The sequence below is a fragment of the Quercus robur genome, chromosome 11 (assembly GCF_932294415.1).
Source record: "Quercus robur chromosome 11, dhQueRobu3.1, whole genome shotgun sequence".
Lineage (NCBI taxonomy): Eukaryota > Viridiplantae > Streptophyta > Magnoliopsida > Fagales > Fagaceae > Quercus > Quercus robur.
The window spans coordinates 42,384,162-42,399,229 of record NC_065544.1 but is presented as its reverse complement, the minus strand read 5'-3'; the positions used below and the strand labels follow the sequence as shown (position 1 = coordinate 42,399,229).

At 34.0% G+C, this 15,068-nt stretch overlaps 2 protein-coding genes across 2 annotated transcripts; one reads left to right on the top strand and one right to left on the bottom strand.

Annotated features, from left to right (window-relative positions):
- Positions 1 to 7,564: 7,564 nt before the first annotated feature.
- On the top strand, positions 7,565 to 9,727 carry LOC126706007 (pentatricopeptide repeat-containing protein At2g15980). The gene has a single exon (XM_050405260.1). The coding sequence runs from the start codon at positions 7,600 to 7,602 to the stop codon at positions 9,085 to 9,087; it is 1,488 nt and encodes a 495-aa protein (XP_050261217.1). The 5' UTR covers positions 7,565 to 7,599; the 3' UTR covers positions 9,088 to 9,727.
- Positions 9,728 to 10,233: 506 nt separating this feature from the next.
- Positions 10,234 to 12,787, bottom strand: LOC126706008 (CASP-like protein 5C1). Its single transcript, XM_050405261.1, has 3 exons — positions 12,175 to 12,787; positions 10,673 to 10,805; positions 10,234 to 10,588 (listed from the first exon to the last, which is right to left on the bottom strand). The coding sequence occupies exons 1-3, from the start codon at positions 12,303 to 12,305 to the stop codon at positions 10,394 to 10,396; spliced, it is 459 nt and encodes a 152-aa protein (XP_050261218.1). The 5' UTR covers positions 12,306 to 12,787; the 3' UTR covers positions 10,234 to 10,393.
- Between the last annotated feature and the right edge of the window lie 2,281 nt (positions 12,788 to 15,068).

The window sequence follows — 15,068 nt, the reverse complement described above, 5'->3', positions numbered from 1 at the left end:
ATAATTTGGGCCCTTAACCCTACAATGATTATTCCTTTATAACTTCCAATCACTAATCAACATGAGTCTCAAAAAACTTTGGGATAGGACTTTATCATATGTACAAAATAAGTAAAGATTTTTTTATCTTTATTTTTTAATTTTAAAAAGGATATTGCTATTGTGTTCATCCTTATAAGAATTTAAGCATAGATTAAATTTTCATTATTTTTGATAATTTTTCTTTGATTCCTTTATAATTTATATATTGTGTTGATTTAAATGAATTTTTTCTCAAGCTTTCAGAGGATGGACTTTAGATAAGATGTTCAACTTTTATATGCCAAGCATTGACTATAAGTCTTGTACATAGAACAAATAGAGATAGGAAATTAAGAATATGGTCCATTTTGGTCAACCTTAGCATGATTTGTTTAGACATCAATTTTCTCTCTTGCCAAAAGTCCGACTTATTTTAGGTGAAAGTTTCCTTAATTATTACTTGTATACAAAATTCCAGGATCATTAAATTGGAATAGGTCCCTTACTAACCTAACCAATTGGAATATGATGAAATTTCTTCCCATCCACACTAAACGTTGTGTACACTCCAAATTTTTTCTTCATCTCATAATGATACATTGTTGATCGGTGTCATCCAAGTCTAACATGATTGAGAGTTGTAATTGAGACTATGGCTCTAAAACTTTACTATTCAGTACTTTGTGAGAAAAATTAAACACTCATTTGATGTAATAGGAGACTATGGAATTTGTTTGTTCTTGATGTTGTGAAATTGATGTAGGTACTAAAAAATCTAGTTTGATTAGTTGGCAAGTCATGTTCTTTAATCGTGAAAAATCAACAATGAAAAACTTTTGTGTTCCTACAATAAATGTTTTGGAAAAAAAATTGTTAGCCCCTTCATCCCATCGGGACCCCCTATTTATACAAAGGAAAAAGGGTCCAATATTCCTAAGTGTGACTTAGTTATATGGAATTTTTGTGCAAATATACCTAGATTTCTTTTTAAAATTTAATTATAATTTTAAACTCTAATTTGGTGATTTTTATATGATTTTTGTGGTTTGATTTTGATTCAATAAAGACATATTAGCAAAAAGAAACAAAGGTAGAGCTATTAAAGAAATCTGTACTTTTAGATTAGCAATTACAAATGACTAATGCTGCATTATCATTTGTGGTTGTGGTATGAATAAGCGGTATGTTGTTTAAGCGACTGATTGAGGCAAAGCAATTAACCATATTAAAAGGGATTAGCAACTTTTTCTTTCTCCTTTACCATTTGGGGTATATATGCCTTTTTCACATATGCTCAACTGAAGTACCGATTAGGATTTCCCTTAATTATGATAAACATATTAATTTTTTTTAAAAGAAGTTTTATATTTATTAAATGAGATATATATATATATATATATATCTGTGTGTGTGTGTGTGTGTGTGTGTGTGTGTGTGTCTCGAGGGCCATGTTGCCGAATTGGCATCTCCCCATACACAAAGTGTCTAGGATTTAAGAGAGAAAAGGTTCAAATTGCGGGAGTCAAGGAAAAAATGTTCAAATTACGGGATTAGCAACATATTGTAATTATTTATAAATAAATAAAAAATATATAAAGATATATATATATATATATATATATTTTTCCTTGAGCTAAAGCAGTTGTGATGGAAGTGTGGAGTGGATGGTGTTTTTTTTTTTTTTTTTTTTCAGTCCTTAAGTATTTTGGATTGTTTCAAATGAGTAATGGCTCCTCTTAGGCTCCTAAATTTTTTGGTTTATTGATTTTGCTATCTATAACTTTGATTCTTCTTTACCTAATAAAGTTTGGAATTTTTTGTAAGTAAATTTTTTCTTCAAGAAAATGAATAAAAATCTCCCTTCATGTTCATGCTCATGTTGATGTTCATATTTGTATCTTTTGCAATACTCAGTAAGTTGTTTACTCATTTTGTGAATTATCAATTGTAGTTAAGAAAAAAAATATAAACACAATACTATTCAATTAAACTAATGTGAAAAATTAAATCTATTAGATTAAAAAAATGGACATGAAAATGAAAATTTCACAAAATATTTCTTAAATAGAATTAAAATTATTTTAATCAATATTGTTTATCAAGCAATCATGTACTAACTAACAATATTCCAATCATTACGTGTATAATGGGGTGATGAAATGGTTGTTCAGTTTATTTAAGAAATGTGATCTAGCTAATAGAAATTAAAAAAATACAATAACTTTCATGCGTAGTCATGAATTATACCTTTACGTATATCTTATGCATTTTATGAGTTTTATTTATATAAATGTATTTCCTAAAATTAACCAAATTTATCATAAAACCCTTCATTGTATTTTTTTTAAATCACTACATAAAAATAAAAGAAGTTTTTTTTTCCAAAAAAATGTTCTCCAATCATAATATTTACCAAAAAAGATCATACCAAAAAAAATGGTGCAACGCACAGGCCAATAACCAGACTATATATATAATCAAAGCCAAAACTGAGAGAAAATCAATTTAGATTCTAAATTAGATTCCAATTGTTGTTTAATTTTGTGTCACGTGTCCAATTTAAGGTTTTTTTTTAAAAAAAAAAAAATTGATTCCAAATACTGATGGACTCACCATTCCAAATACATTGCAATATACTAACTTTTTATTTTTTTTATTTATTTTTTTTATGAGATAGTTTTTTTGATGAGATAGTGGCTCCTAAAAAAGGGTCATATATGGGACTGTGATTTCATGAACAACATGTAATTTTAAATAGATTGATGGTAGGTTGCTATACACACACACACACACACATATATAGCCAAAACTAAGAGAAAATTTAATTAAATTCTAAATTTGAGTCTAATTTTACGCCACGTGTCTCATCTATTTTTTAAATTTGTGTGTCAAGTGAATTATTAGGTGCAAAAATCAAAGAGTCTAAATTCAATTAGATTCTAAATTGAATTTTAATTGAAATTCAATTTTACTCCATGTATCCCATCTAATATTTTAATTTTTGTAGCAAGTGAATTATTTTGTATAAAAACCGAAGAGTCTAGATCCAATTAAATTCTAAATCATATACATGTGTGTGTGTGTGTGTGTGTGTGTATAATTGTGATTGCTTTTATATGTACATGTGCATATGCACAAGGTTACACACTACTTTTATTAAATGAATGTATCAGTTTTTAAACAAAAAATAGAAAAATAATTAGGAAATTGATTGTGATGCTCCAATTTGATTGATTGTGTGATATGTGTGGGTGTGTGATAAGTCCCACATCAAGTATTTACTAGGTAGATCTGAGCTTTATTAACAACTACAAGGAGCCTCAATTATGACTAGTCCTTTTGAGGCATAACGCAGATATAGCTAGCGCTTTTCCTTGGGTCGTTACAATATGATATCAGAGCCCACTCGATAACCCCGTGTGGACTCGAAGACACTACCCCACAAAGTGGGCCCTAACAAGGACGTTAGAGATTTAAGTGGGGGAGATTGTGATGCCCAATTTGATTGATTGCGTGATGTGTGTGGATGTGTAATGAGTCCCACATCGGGTATTTACTGGGTAGATTTGAGCTTTATTAACAACTCAAGGAACCTCAATTGTGACTAGTCCTTTTAAGGTATAGTGTAGATGTGGCTAGCGCTTTTCCTTGAATCGTTACATAGACCCCATTTGGTTGCCGAGAAAGCAAAGGAAAAGAAAAGAAAAGAAATTTTTAATTTCTGCTAATAAAATTACATCTCATTTACTTATGGAGATGCAATTAATATATTTTCAAATATTTTATTATAATTTCTAAGTAAGGACATGTGATAATTCAAAGGATAGCTTAGATGGCATAAAAATATTATTTTGATATTAATGTTAGATACATCAATTCTTTTCATGTACCGCTTAATTATAAGGATTACTTTAACACAATACCAAAAGTTTAGAAACAAAATTGACACATTTAAGATGTTAAAAACCATTTTGATAGATAATACAAGTGTTAAAGACTAAAACGGTAATTAAACATGTCTTTTTTACATATTTTTATTAAAGATTAAATTCTATAAGGATGTGGTTTAAAACCTAAGTTTTACACCCTCCAATTCCAACATACCACATCATCTAATCACATATTAAAGAATAAGAACAACCACACTCTATCAATTATAATGCTCATCTGAAAATTTAACCAAAGGAGTTTATTAAAATGTTATTAATTGTGGTATAATGTACTGAGTTTTAAGTAAAAAGTAGATGTAATATCTCTTATTGGATGGTATAAAATATGAATTTTACACCCCATTCTTACCAAATTCAAACTCTTTTTATTAATATCCTCAAAAAACTTTTTTTTATTAGTTGAATTTGAAAACTAATATCCTATTTGGTTGTAAGGGAGATGAAAAGGAAAGAAGGGAGAAAAAAGTAAGGGAAGGGAAAGGGTAGAAGAGAGAGTTGTACATAGAAGGATTGCATTAAACAATTTCTTCAAAAGAAAGGTCTTCTTTGAAAAATTAATGGAATCATCTGAAGGATTGTGCTAAGAAAATTTCTAGAATACAAACATTTCTCAAAATTATGGGTTGTGAGAAAAGTATGAAACTTCATCAAAAAAGTAAAAATAAAAAAATAAAAATAAAAAGTATGAAATATTGGTAAATCGATCAAATTGTGTATTCTTATTTTTTAATAGAAAAATGAAAAGTAAAAATGCTTGGGACCATCACAGCACGTATTAATATAGAAAAACTTAATGAAAGAGGTAAAAAAAGGCTAAATGCAAAGTTAGAGTGCCACTTGGCAAGACCTCATACACTTCTGCATGAGATCTCTGTTTATATATATATATATATATATATATGAGATGGGTTCAAGTTACACCTGGTGTAACTCTTATAAACTTACACCTTTTTTACACCGTAGATTTCTAAGAGATCTAACGGTTAAAAAAACATCATTAAATGCTATTATTTTCCACCTTACTACCTAATTAATATTAGCATTCTCTCTCTCTCCTTATTTATTACTTTCCAATATATAATATTTTCTTCAACACAATCTAATAAAAAAGAATTGAAAAGTAATTCCATAATCATTGATTTCACAAAACTACCCATAACAAGAGTCAAATTACTTTCAATTTGCTCCTTAAAATAAATAAATAAAGGAACTTATTTATAATTTGTAAATAATTATTCAATATAATTTGTCCAGGCTAAGGATACTTATTTTTTTTCTCCTTTTTTCAACAATCTACGGGCTTATAAAAATCAACTTAACTTCTTTGGACTTGCATGTTATTGCCTAGTCACTGCCAAGCTTCCACACCTACTTTATCTCAACTTTTTTGCTGACCTTACAAAATTTTGAAACAGCATTAAACCCTCCAAAATATAGCATTACGTACTCTTTGTACTAAAACCCCTAACACAAACACTACACTAGTGTCTTTTGGCAACCACAAAATGGCTTAATTTCTTATATATGCTATTCTAGAATGCACAAAAGGGTACATGATCCAACCTATTTTGTCTATAAATACTAAGGCTTTTTGCACTCTCTCTTCATCTTCTCCTTGGTATTCACTCTAGGCCTAGAGTCTGAACATATACTAGAGAGAGAGAGAGAGAGAGAGAGAAAAAAAAAAAAAAAAAAAAAAAAAAAAAAAGGTGGGGGGGGGGGGGAATGAGCATCAATGGATTTTTTTCGCTATTTCAATGTTTTATACTTGGTCTTAATCTTTGTGGACTTCCATGGTTTCGTACAGGGACGGTTACTCACAGAAAAGAAACCTGACCCAAAAGATATTGCTGCCAGAACTTGTTGGTAGGTCTCTTAGAATTTCTGGGGAGTATTAATGTATGCTCCCCCTCTCTAATCTCTAGCTTGTTAGCTCAAAATGGGTATAGCTGTGTTGTTTAGGGATGCTTTGTTGAACTTGAAGCTTATTTTTCTTTTTAATGTTGCAGTACTGTTTCAACTTTCAAGTGACTTGGGAGGAGCACCATTTGGGTAAGGTTTTCCCTTTCGTATGTCTTAGAGAGAGCTACTTCTCATGTACAAGCTGCATATATATAAGTTAATTAAGTTATTGTAGCATAATATAATATTGCGGGATTAAGTTATCAACATTACGGGATTAATTAGTGATGTCAATAGGTGTGTATATATATGCACACTACACTAAGATGACAACTGAGTAATATTATTTAAATATTTTAAATCATAGTTTTTTTATTAGATAAATTAAGGATTGCCCATTAGATAATGATAATAGTGGAAAGCAATAAATAAGAAGAGAGAGAGAGAATGTTAGTATTAATTAGGTAGTAAGGTGGAAAACAATAGCATTTAATGATTTTTTTTTAACTGTTAGATCTCTTAGAAATCTACGGTGTAAAAAAAGTGTAAGTTTATAAGAGTTACACTAAGTGTAACTTGAACCCATCTCTCTCTCTCTCTATATATATATATATATATATTGATATTGATAAGTGCCCATTTGGTTCTTATTAACTAAACCCAACAAAACAGGCGCTGTTGAAGAGGAAAGTTACAACTGACCCGATCTGTGAGAGGTGTCGTTCTGCTGTGAAGGAGTCCGTGCACGCTATCTGGTCTTGCCCGGAATTGGGAGAGGTTTGGGGTGTGGGGGAAGAGTGGTGTTTCAAGTCTAATTTGGAGTTTACAGATGTGAAGGAACTTCTATCTTGGCTGATTGCAGAAGGAAAGTCAATTGAGCTATTTGCTTATACGGCTTGGATGGTGTAGACTCAAAGAAACAAAATACGGGTCACCCAACAAGCTGTTCCGCTCCATTAGTTGGCTGAACAAGCAAAACAAAAACTGAATCAGTTTAGAGGCGATCGGCAGAATCTTGAAGTGCAGGTCATGGACAGCAATGTTGGAGGCTCTAGATGGTTATGTCTGCAAGATGGTTAGGTGAAAACAAACTTTGACGGAGCTATTTTCAGTGATTCAAATCAGTTCAAAGTTGGGGTGGTAATCCAGGACAATAACGGTGTTGTGCTGGCTTCCTGTTCAGAAAAACTTCATCAAGCATACAAACCTAACGAGGTTGAGGCGCTGGTTGCTTTGAAGGCAGTCTCTCTTGCACGTGATTTGGGCTTTCGAAATGTGATTCTTGAAGGTGATTCTCTCAATCTAATCAAAGCATTAAAGTCAGCAGAGGATAGCCTTTCTCCAACAGGTTTGCTGGTAGACGACATGAAACGGGTTGCTAGTAGTTTTGAACGATTAATGTATTCTCATGTTAAGAGAAATGGCAATAGGGTAACTCATAATCTGACAAAAAATGCATTATGCATACCAGATTCATAAGTATGGATAGAAGATGTCTCATCGCATATTACTTCGATTTTAGATTTGGATGTGATCGTTTCAAGTTAAATAAAATGAGTCAGCTTCTTTCTCCAAAAAAAAAAAAAAAAGAAAAAAAAAAAAAGGGGAAAACAATGTAGATCCAGAAAACGATAGGTCGTTTACTCCTTACAAGTACACTACTTGTAGCTTTTTCATCAGACAAATCCCATTCCATCTCTCTCTCTCTCTGTATGTTCACTCTTCAATGGCCATTCCAGTCCTAAAACACTTGCTCTTCTCAACCCACAAACACAAACCCATCTCTTCACTCTCCTTCTCCTCTTCCTCTTCCCAACCGTCCGATCAATCTGCAACCTTAATCTCAACCGTAGTTTCAATCCTCACCCAACAACGTTCAAAGTCCCGTTGGGGCAACCTCCAAACTCTCTACCCCAATGGCTTCCACCCAAAAGAGTTTTCCCAAATTGCCCTCCAACTCAAGAATAATCCCCACCTTGCCCTCCGCTTCTTCCTCTGGACTCAACACAAGTCTCTCTGCCACCACAACCTCCTCACATACTCAACCACTATCCACATTCTGACCCGAGCCCGGCTCTTGACCCAAGCCCATTCCCTCATTCGGACTGCCATTCGGATCCCCCAACAATCCACCACCAACAACAACGACAACCTCGTACCTAAGCCATTGAAGTTGTTCCAAAGCCTTGTCATGACTTATAGACTATGTGGGTCAGCTCCGTTTGTGTTTGATTTGTTGGTTAAAGCTTGTTTGGAGATTAAGAAGATTGACTCAGCTATTGAGATTGTTAGGATGTTAAGGTCTCGTGGGATTAGTCCAAAAGTTGGTACTTTGAATGATTTGGTTTATTGGGTTTTGAAGGTCCGAGGTGGTTGTGTTGGGTACGAGGTTTATAGGGAGGTTTTTGGGTTAGAGGGTGATGGGGTTGTTGGAAATGTGAAAAGGGTTTATAAAGTTTGGCCAAATGTGCATACTTTTAATGTTTTGATGGGGGGGTTTTACCAGGATGGCATGGTTGAGAAGGTGGAGATGATTTGGAATGAAATGGTGGGGTTTGATTGTGTTCCTAATTGTTATAGTTACAGCGTTTTGATGGCGGTGTATTGCGAGGAAGGGAGGATGGGAGAGGCTGAGAAGTTGTGGGAGGAGATGAGAGTTAAGGAAGTGGAGGCTGATGTTTTGAGTTATAATACTATGATTGGTGGGTTTTGCAAGATTGGAGAAGTTGAGAAAGCTGAGGAGTTGTATAGAGAAATGGGGTTGAATGGTGTGGAAAGTAGTTGTGCTACTTATGAGCATCTTGTTAATGGGTATTGTAATGTTGGGGATGTGGATTCAGCGTTGCTTGTGTATAAGGATATGTGTAGGAAGGGTTTTAGGCCGGAGGCTTTGACGCTTGATGTGATGATTGGAGGACTTTGTGTTAAGGGTAGAGTTTATGAGGCTGTGGAGATTCTTAGGGGTGGAGTGGAGAATTTTGGCTTGGTGCCTAAGGGGAAGAGTTATGAGACTCTATTAAAGGGGTTGTGTGAGGAGGGGAGGATGGAAGAAGCCTTGAAGATCCAGGCAGAGATGGTGGGGAAGGGTTTTGAGCCAAATTTGGAAATATATGGTGCTTTTATTGAAGGGTATGTTAGACAAGGAAATGAGGAAATGGTAGAAGTGTTGAGGAATGAAGTGTTGGATAAGAAAATGCGGGAAAAAGAGAAGTAGATGATGTTTGTTTGCTGTAAATGCAAGCAAATCCAAAAATTGAACATATATGGCAATTTCCCCTAATTAGGGTGAGAAGGTTGCTGCAGAGTTTGATGGATTTCGTTTTGGAAACAAAAGCTTCTTTTTGGGACATTAGTCTGGTTTCTCTTGAAAATGTCATCTTTGCTGGTGATATTTATGCGGTTAAACAAGGATTCATTTATAGTGCTTACTTGATAACATGTGAGGACAATTCAGGCAGGCATTTGGTGAGCATGCCTAGGGACAATGGTTGGCTGCACATTAGGGATCATTCGAAAATGGGGTAACTTCTTGACTTCGATTGCTCATTACAGTAGTAAATTGTAATTTCAGAAGTGCATAAATTGTGCCTGCTGTTGATCTTTTGTTAGATGCCCCTTGTGGACATCTGTTATCTTTTCCTGGAGAACGATCATTCCACACTCATGGCTGCATATTACGGCAATGATAATAGGATTATGCGGGAGAGGAGAAGATTGAAATCATAGTAATCGATTCTTTGCCAATATAATTTACCACCTCCTACAACTGTGAGTTGATTGTATGCATTGAGTGGATCTTGAGAGTTGAATAATTTTTACTTGTAAATAAGACATACTGCAGTTTTGACAATACAGTACTCAATTTGATAATTTCACATGACAGCATTCTGCAACCACTGCTAAACTCTCTCTAGTCTACCATGTTCCAAGCTGGAATTTAAAGTCTTCCTGCTCAATTTGGTCACTCACTTCACTGGTATCTTCATAAGCTACTAGAAGAGGTGTTTTCTAAGGATATAAAGAAAAGTCTATCCTGCAAAAACCAATTTAATTAATATGATTGGACCTGTATAAACTGTCATTAAATCCTTGTTCCCAGGTTGTTTAGGGCTAAGAAATTTATAACTGGGACTGCCAGAGGTCACTAAAGGGGGTTGTTAGTCTTTCTCATGGACCCCAGAAAATGAGAAAACTGTCATTAAATCCTTGTTCCCAGGTTGTTTAGGGCTAAGAAATTTATAACTGGGACTGCCAGAGGTCACTAAAGGGGGTTGTTAGTCTTTCTCATGGACCCCAGAAAATGAGGTGCCCAAACTAATGATACTAGTCAGTGTAATTCCTTAGAAATTCTTGACAACAATTTACAACTTTGTAATTGTATGATTGAAAACCCTCATCTTCTAAAATTTGGACACAATTAAAGTATTAATGTACAAATTCAGAGTAACAAAAATCTGGATGATATTGGTTCTGGCCACAAAATTCTATAATATAGTACATAGCCAAAATCCAAATAAGTATCACAAGGCAGGGAGTAACCAAAGATTGAACAGAGCTGAAGCCAAAGACAGAAACCATGTCAAGAAAGCCATGGCAGCGGATATCTGATATCTGCTGCAAAACTTTGGAGGGCAATATGACCTTTCAGCATGGAGCAGAAGGTCCACAACACTAGCTGTTGAGCAAGCTGCAGCGAGTGTGAGAATGGATAATACCTATTGTGAAATATTTTGAATCAGTAACAAAATAGTTGCCAATAACCATGTTATGTAATTGCAAATGGTTCAGATGATACATACCCAATCTCCTACAACAATGATGACCAGTATTCCTGGCTGCCGAATAGGACATTTAACCAGAACAGAGTATCCATCCACCAAGGCCAAAGTGAAACTCCAAGGTATAACCAAACCCATGATTGTCACCAAGTAGCTGCAACAGTAGTATATCCAATGAAGATTAAATCATGAATGGAAGAAATAACAAAATAGTGGTAATACGTTGCTCCACAACTTTTAGAATCTATTCCCTTGTATTTTGATTCAGGTTCAGGAATGGATAATAATAGAATAGTCTTCTTGTAAAAGCGACGTTGCTCTCTAATCACAACTTGCCACCTTAGTGTTTTGTGAGAATAGCTGTCCCTAGCATTCTTGGTCATCATTCAGAGAGTGGAGGAAATACCTCTTTGCCTTCTGGTTCTTTTCTTGACCCTTAGATTTGAAAATGCATATCACTAATTCAGATTGTCAAGTGCCTGTAATTTATATTATCATCCTCAGTGTTTTAACCATATTCATTGCTTTCACAACACAGTTTCAACTTAGGCCATTCTAGCTAAACTAGCCCATTTTTCTTCTGGATTTCATGGAATTTGATCATGGGAAGCATAAAACTAGAGGCAAAGAGTATGAATTGAACCATAAGTCTAGGTAACAAATGACAAAACATGTTCCAAATTTTGAAATTAAAGAGAGGAGATGGCAGACAAATGGAATATTGAAAATTCTGAGGGTAATCATCTCATACAAGTGAATCTAATTTAATGGACTAATTGTCAACAATATTGGCCTGCAGCTGTAAAAATGCTAAGCTAGCAGTGGGTGAGCACAAAAGGAAGGATCTAACAGATGTGAATGAAAGCATGAACCTAGTAAGTCCAATTTGCACTAAACAGGTCACTGAAGTTTTCTTGAAAGTGACAAGATCTTCATGCCTATGTTAAGCATTTCAAAGTTCCCTGTTTTAAGTCATGGTCGATCCAATGGTTTGAAATTTCTTGTGGAAAGTAGTGTCTTTTGGTACTGGTCATTGGACTTTTGGCTTAACGAAACCAGAAAATTCGATGCCAATGAGTAAATTCCAGTAGAAAGTTACCCTAACTTGTCATGGCCAAGATTGATCAACCTCAAAATTAGGAATAAAAGAAGAAGATGGGTGTTTTTTGTTTTTCGAATAATGTTCTATTATCAGCACTTCATTTATAGAACTTTGACATAGAAATCGAGCAACACCCTAAATCTAAGGACTAAAGTTTTATCATTTTATGATTGATAGTTTCTTATTCCAATTCTGAAAATCAGTAAAGAAATTAATAAAATTATCCGTTCTACTTTCAAAAGAATAAGATCAAGCATGCAGAAAATCTGAGAGAATGTGTGCTAATTGCAGTGAAACTCAGAATGAATTGTAGAGATGTTAACATCATGGGTAGTGTAGACTGAAATGAAAAAGGTAAAAACAAAGAAGAACCAGCTAGAATCAAATCAAAGAAGAAATAGAAAAGAGAATGAAGAATTACCAGAAAGCAGTGTAGCTGTAGAATTCTACACCCAGAGACATGAAAAGAAGAGAAGCAGAGGAAAAGATGGTCTGGCCCAACCTCAAAGAGAAGCCAGCACTTGTCCCCACTGAGCCAGGTACCTCATCCATGGCCTTGTTGCATGGGATCTACTACCTCTTCTATAATCTGGGTTTACCTCCTTTCCCTTGTATAGGCTCATCATAATTCAATTCTTTCAACCATAGCCACCCCAACCTTGTCAAGTTGTCATTCTATTTCAAACTGGATATTGATCTACACACAACACAACATTCTTGGACCTTTGCTCTTTTTTTTTTTTTTTTCTTGTGTGTAAAACTATGAGAACTGCTAAGAAATGAAGAAAAGTTGAGGCGTGAGAAAATGTCAGCCACTCAGCCCTATCTTTATGCCAACAAAACACACACACAAACACAGTGTTAATAGTGGTTTTTCAGGCGAGTTTTCAGGTGGGAGTTTGGACTCGTGTAAAGCTTTGTTGTTTGTGGTGTGATTGAATAATAATGATGTAGTTGCTATAATAATGTAGGATTTGACACTTGGTCTTTCTACGGAATTGGGTTACACGTTCTGAGTGCGCGAGTCTGATTGGAGAGGACTGTCATAGTGTCAATATATAGCTGGGATTGAGGAATCAGTTGGCGTTTGCTTTTTCATTTCGCAATCTTTTGCATTGTAATTTGCAATTAATACTAATAAGGCAGTAGAATGTAGATCCCTTTAAGTTAAGGTGTTGCTTTCCAATAGCTATTCCATTATGAATTTCCGACACTTATAGTGTCTAAAGGAGACAAGTTAACTAGTTATAGTTTATATTCAAAGTGTTATGATTTGAATATTTTATCCTTTTCAAAAGGAAAAATTAAAAAAATGTATATAAATATTAATACACAACTATCTTCAATTTCAATTTTATGTATGTGGATAATCCATTTTGTAACAGGTTTACCACAAAATTGGTATGGAGGAAAATTTCTTCAATACACTACATGATGATTGATAACATGTGGTGTGTATAAATAATACATGTGGGGTGGTTTACGGAGTTGGAGGAGATCATCCAAACCAATTTGGAAGAAAACTTTGTCCAACAATTTTTACTTTTCCTAATGCTATTTTTTTTTTTCCTTTGACTCTTCACCCCCTTGGCCTGAATAATCCATTTTTAACCCTTATAAGGGTTGTTCAACCCAAACCTATACCCAACTAATTCACCCAATCCAAAGAAACCCAAGCTAAAAAACTATCTCATGTGTAGTAACCAACTTAACTCAACGTACATGGGTTGGGTTAGGTCAAGTTGGGTTCACGAATAGGGCATAAATGTTTCAAATCTTGTAAAAGGAAAAAAAAAATGGCTTTTATTATTCCGTTTTCAATAAATTCATTGCAATTCTCATTATACTCCTAAATTATGTTTCAAATTTACAAATTCATCCAAACTAATTTTCAAAATACCAAAATAAATTAAAATAAGGGTAATAAAACACACTTATATCTATGTCACGTTGAATGGGTTATAAAAAACTGTCGACCCAAACCCAAGACTCACAAATCCAACTCAACCCACAAAAAATTAAATTAATTCGTCAAGTTAGGATGGTACAGTTTCGTCATGTAAGTGAGTTGAATGCACATCCCTAATCGAGTACTTTTAGACTCATCATGTTTGGATCAATTATTGAGTCAACCCTAAACCTAAGCCGCTTGAACCATGAACAAACTCGACCAAATAAAAAACATACAAGAAAAACTTGGATGCTTGTTTAGATTTTCCAACCTAGCTAAGAAATTTTGTACTGTCAAGTGTGGTCATCAGTGCATCACTATTAAATTTCTAATAAAATAAAACCCAAAAAAAATTTCTTTATAGAACTTGGGGAATATTTCACTCATTCCTGTTAATTTCTATTAACTCCCTGTAGTTAATGCTTAAAACGAAAACGGGAAGCATCGTGGAGGGCCATAGGTAGCTTTATTGAAGCCGCCAAGCATATATTCAAATGCGTAATACATAAAGAAGCATATATCTTATTAGTCAAATTAATGCATAAATGACCACAAGAAAAACATAAGCCAATGCTTTAAAGGGAAAGTTACAAACCTGCCACGTGTCAGACAAATAGTCCCATAGTCCGACTCCCATGTTAATGGCAAAGTGAGATTTCATTACTCGTCTCCTAGAGATAATCAATTATTTGAATCCTATGATTAGTCTCATTCGATAATTATGAGGTGATGTGTTCTACTATTGGTCTCAATTGATTTCAAAAGATGATCTAAATTAAACATTATATTGATTGCTTTTGGTTAAGTTCTTACAAAATGGTGATTTTGGTTTAAAATAAACGTTTGTAAAAAACACTATAAGGCGTTGTTGTTACAAAATAAAATTTTGGTTTTTGAGTTTTAAAAACATGTTTTTAGGCTCCCAAAACGCCTAATTAGGGACCAATTATATGATTAAGAAAATAGATTTGTTATGCCTACTTTGTTTTCGTTTGTACTTATCAGTACAATTATGTAATTGAACTCAATTAGAGAATCCAAGAAACTATACTTTTTTTTTAATTATTGTATGATTATACTCTCTATTTCTGGGCAGATAAAGGACATGACATGACACAAGCCAAATCCAAATATGTGAAGTACATGGATATATACATAATTTCACATTAACAGCCCTGCAGCAACTCATGGGTGGCCATGCTTTTCTTTTCATTGAGGTTGGTAGCTCTTATATATATGTCACAAAAAGTATGCAGTAACATCATTCCTCCCAAAACAGAACCCTCCTGTAGCAGCAAAACTAATAATCACTGCATTACAACCACTCTCACTAGTACTTCCATAACAGCAAGAACATGTAGTTG

Excerpts from the sequence above, each read along its gene's own strand:
- LOC126706007 (XM_050405260.1), top strand. The coding sequence starts at position 7,600 with ATGGCCATTCCAGTCCTAAAACACTTGCTCTTCTCAACCCACAAACAC.
- LOC126706008 (XM_050405261.1), bottom strand. The coding sequence starts at position 12,305 with ATGGATGAGGTACCTGGCTCAGTGGGGACAAGTGCTGGCTTCTCTTTG. Across the intron at positions 10,806-12,174 it reads TACAGCTACACTGCTTTCTG|CTACTTGGTGACAATCATGG; the intron begins GTAATTCTTCAT and ends CTACTGTTGCAG. Across the intron at positions 10,589-10,672 it reads TCATTGTTGTAGGAGATTGG|GTATTATCCATTCTCACACT; the intron begins GTATGTATCATC and ends ATTTCACAATAG.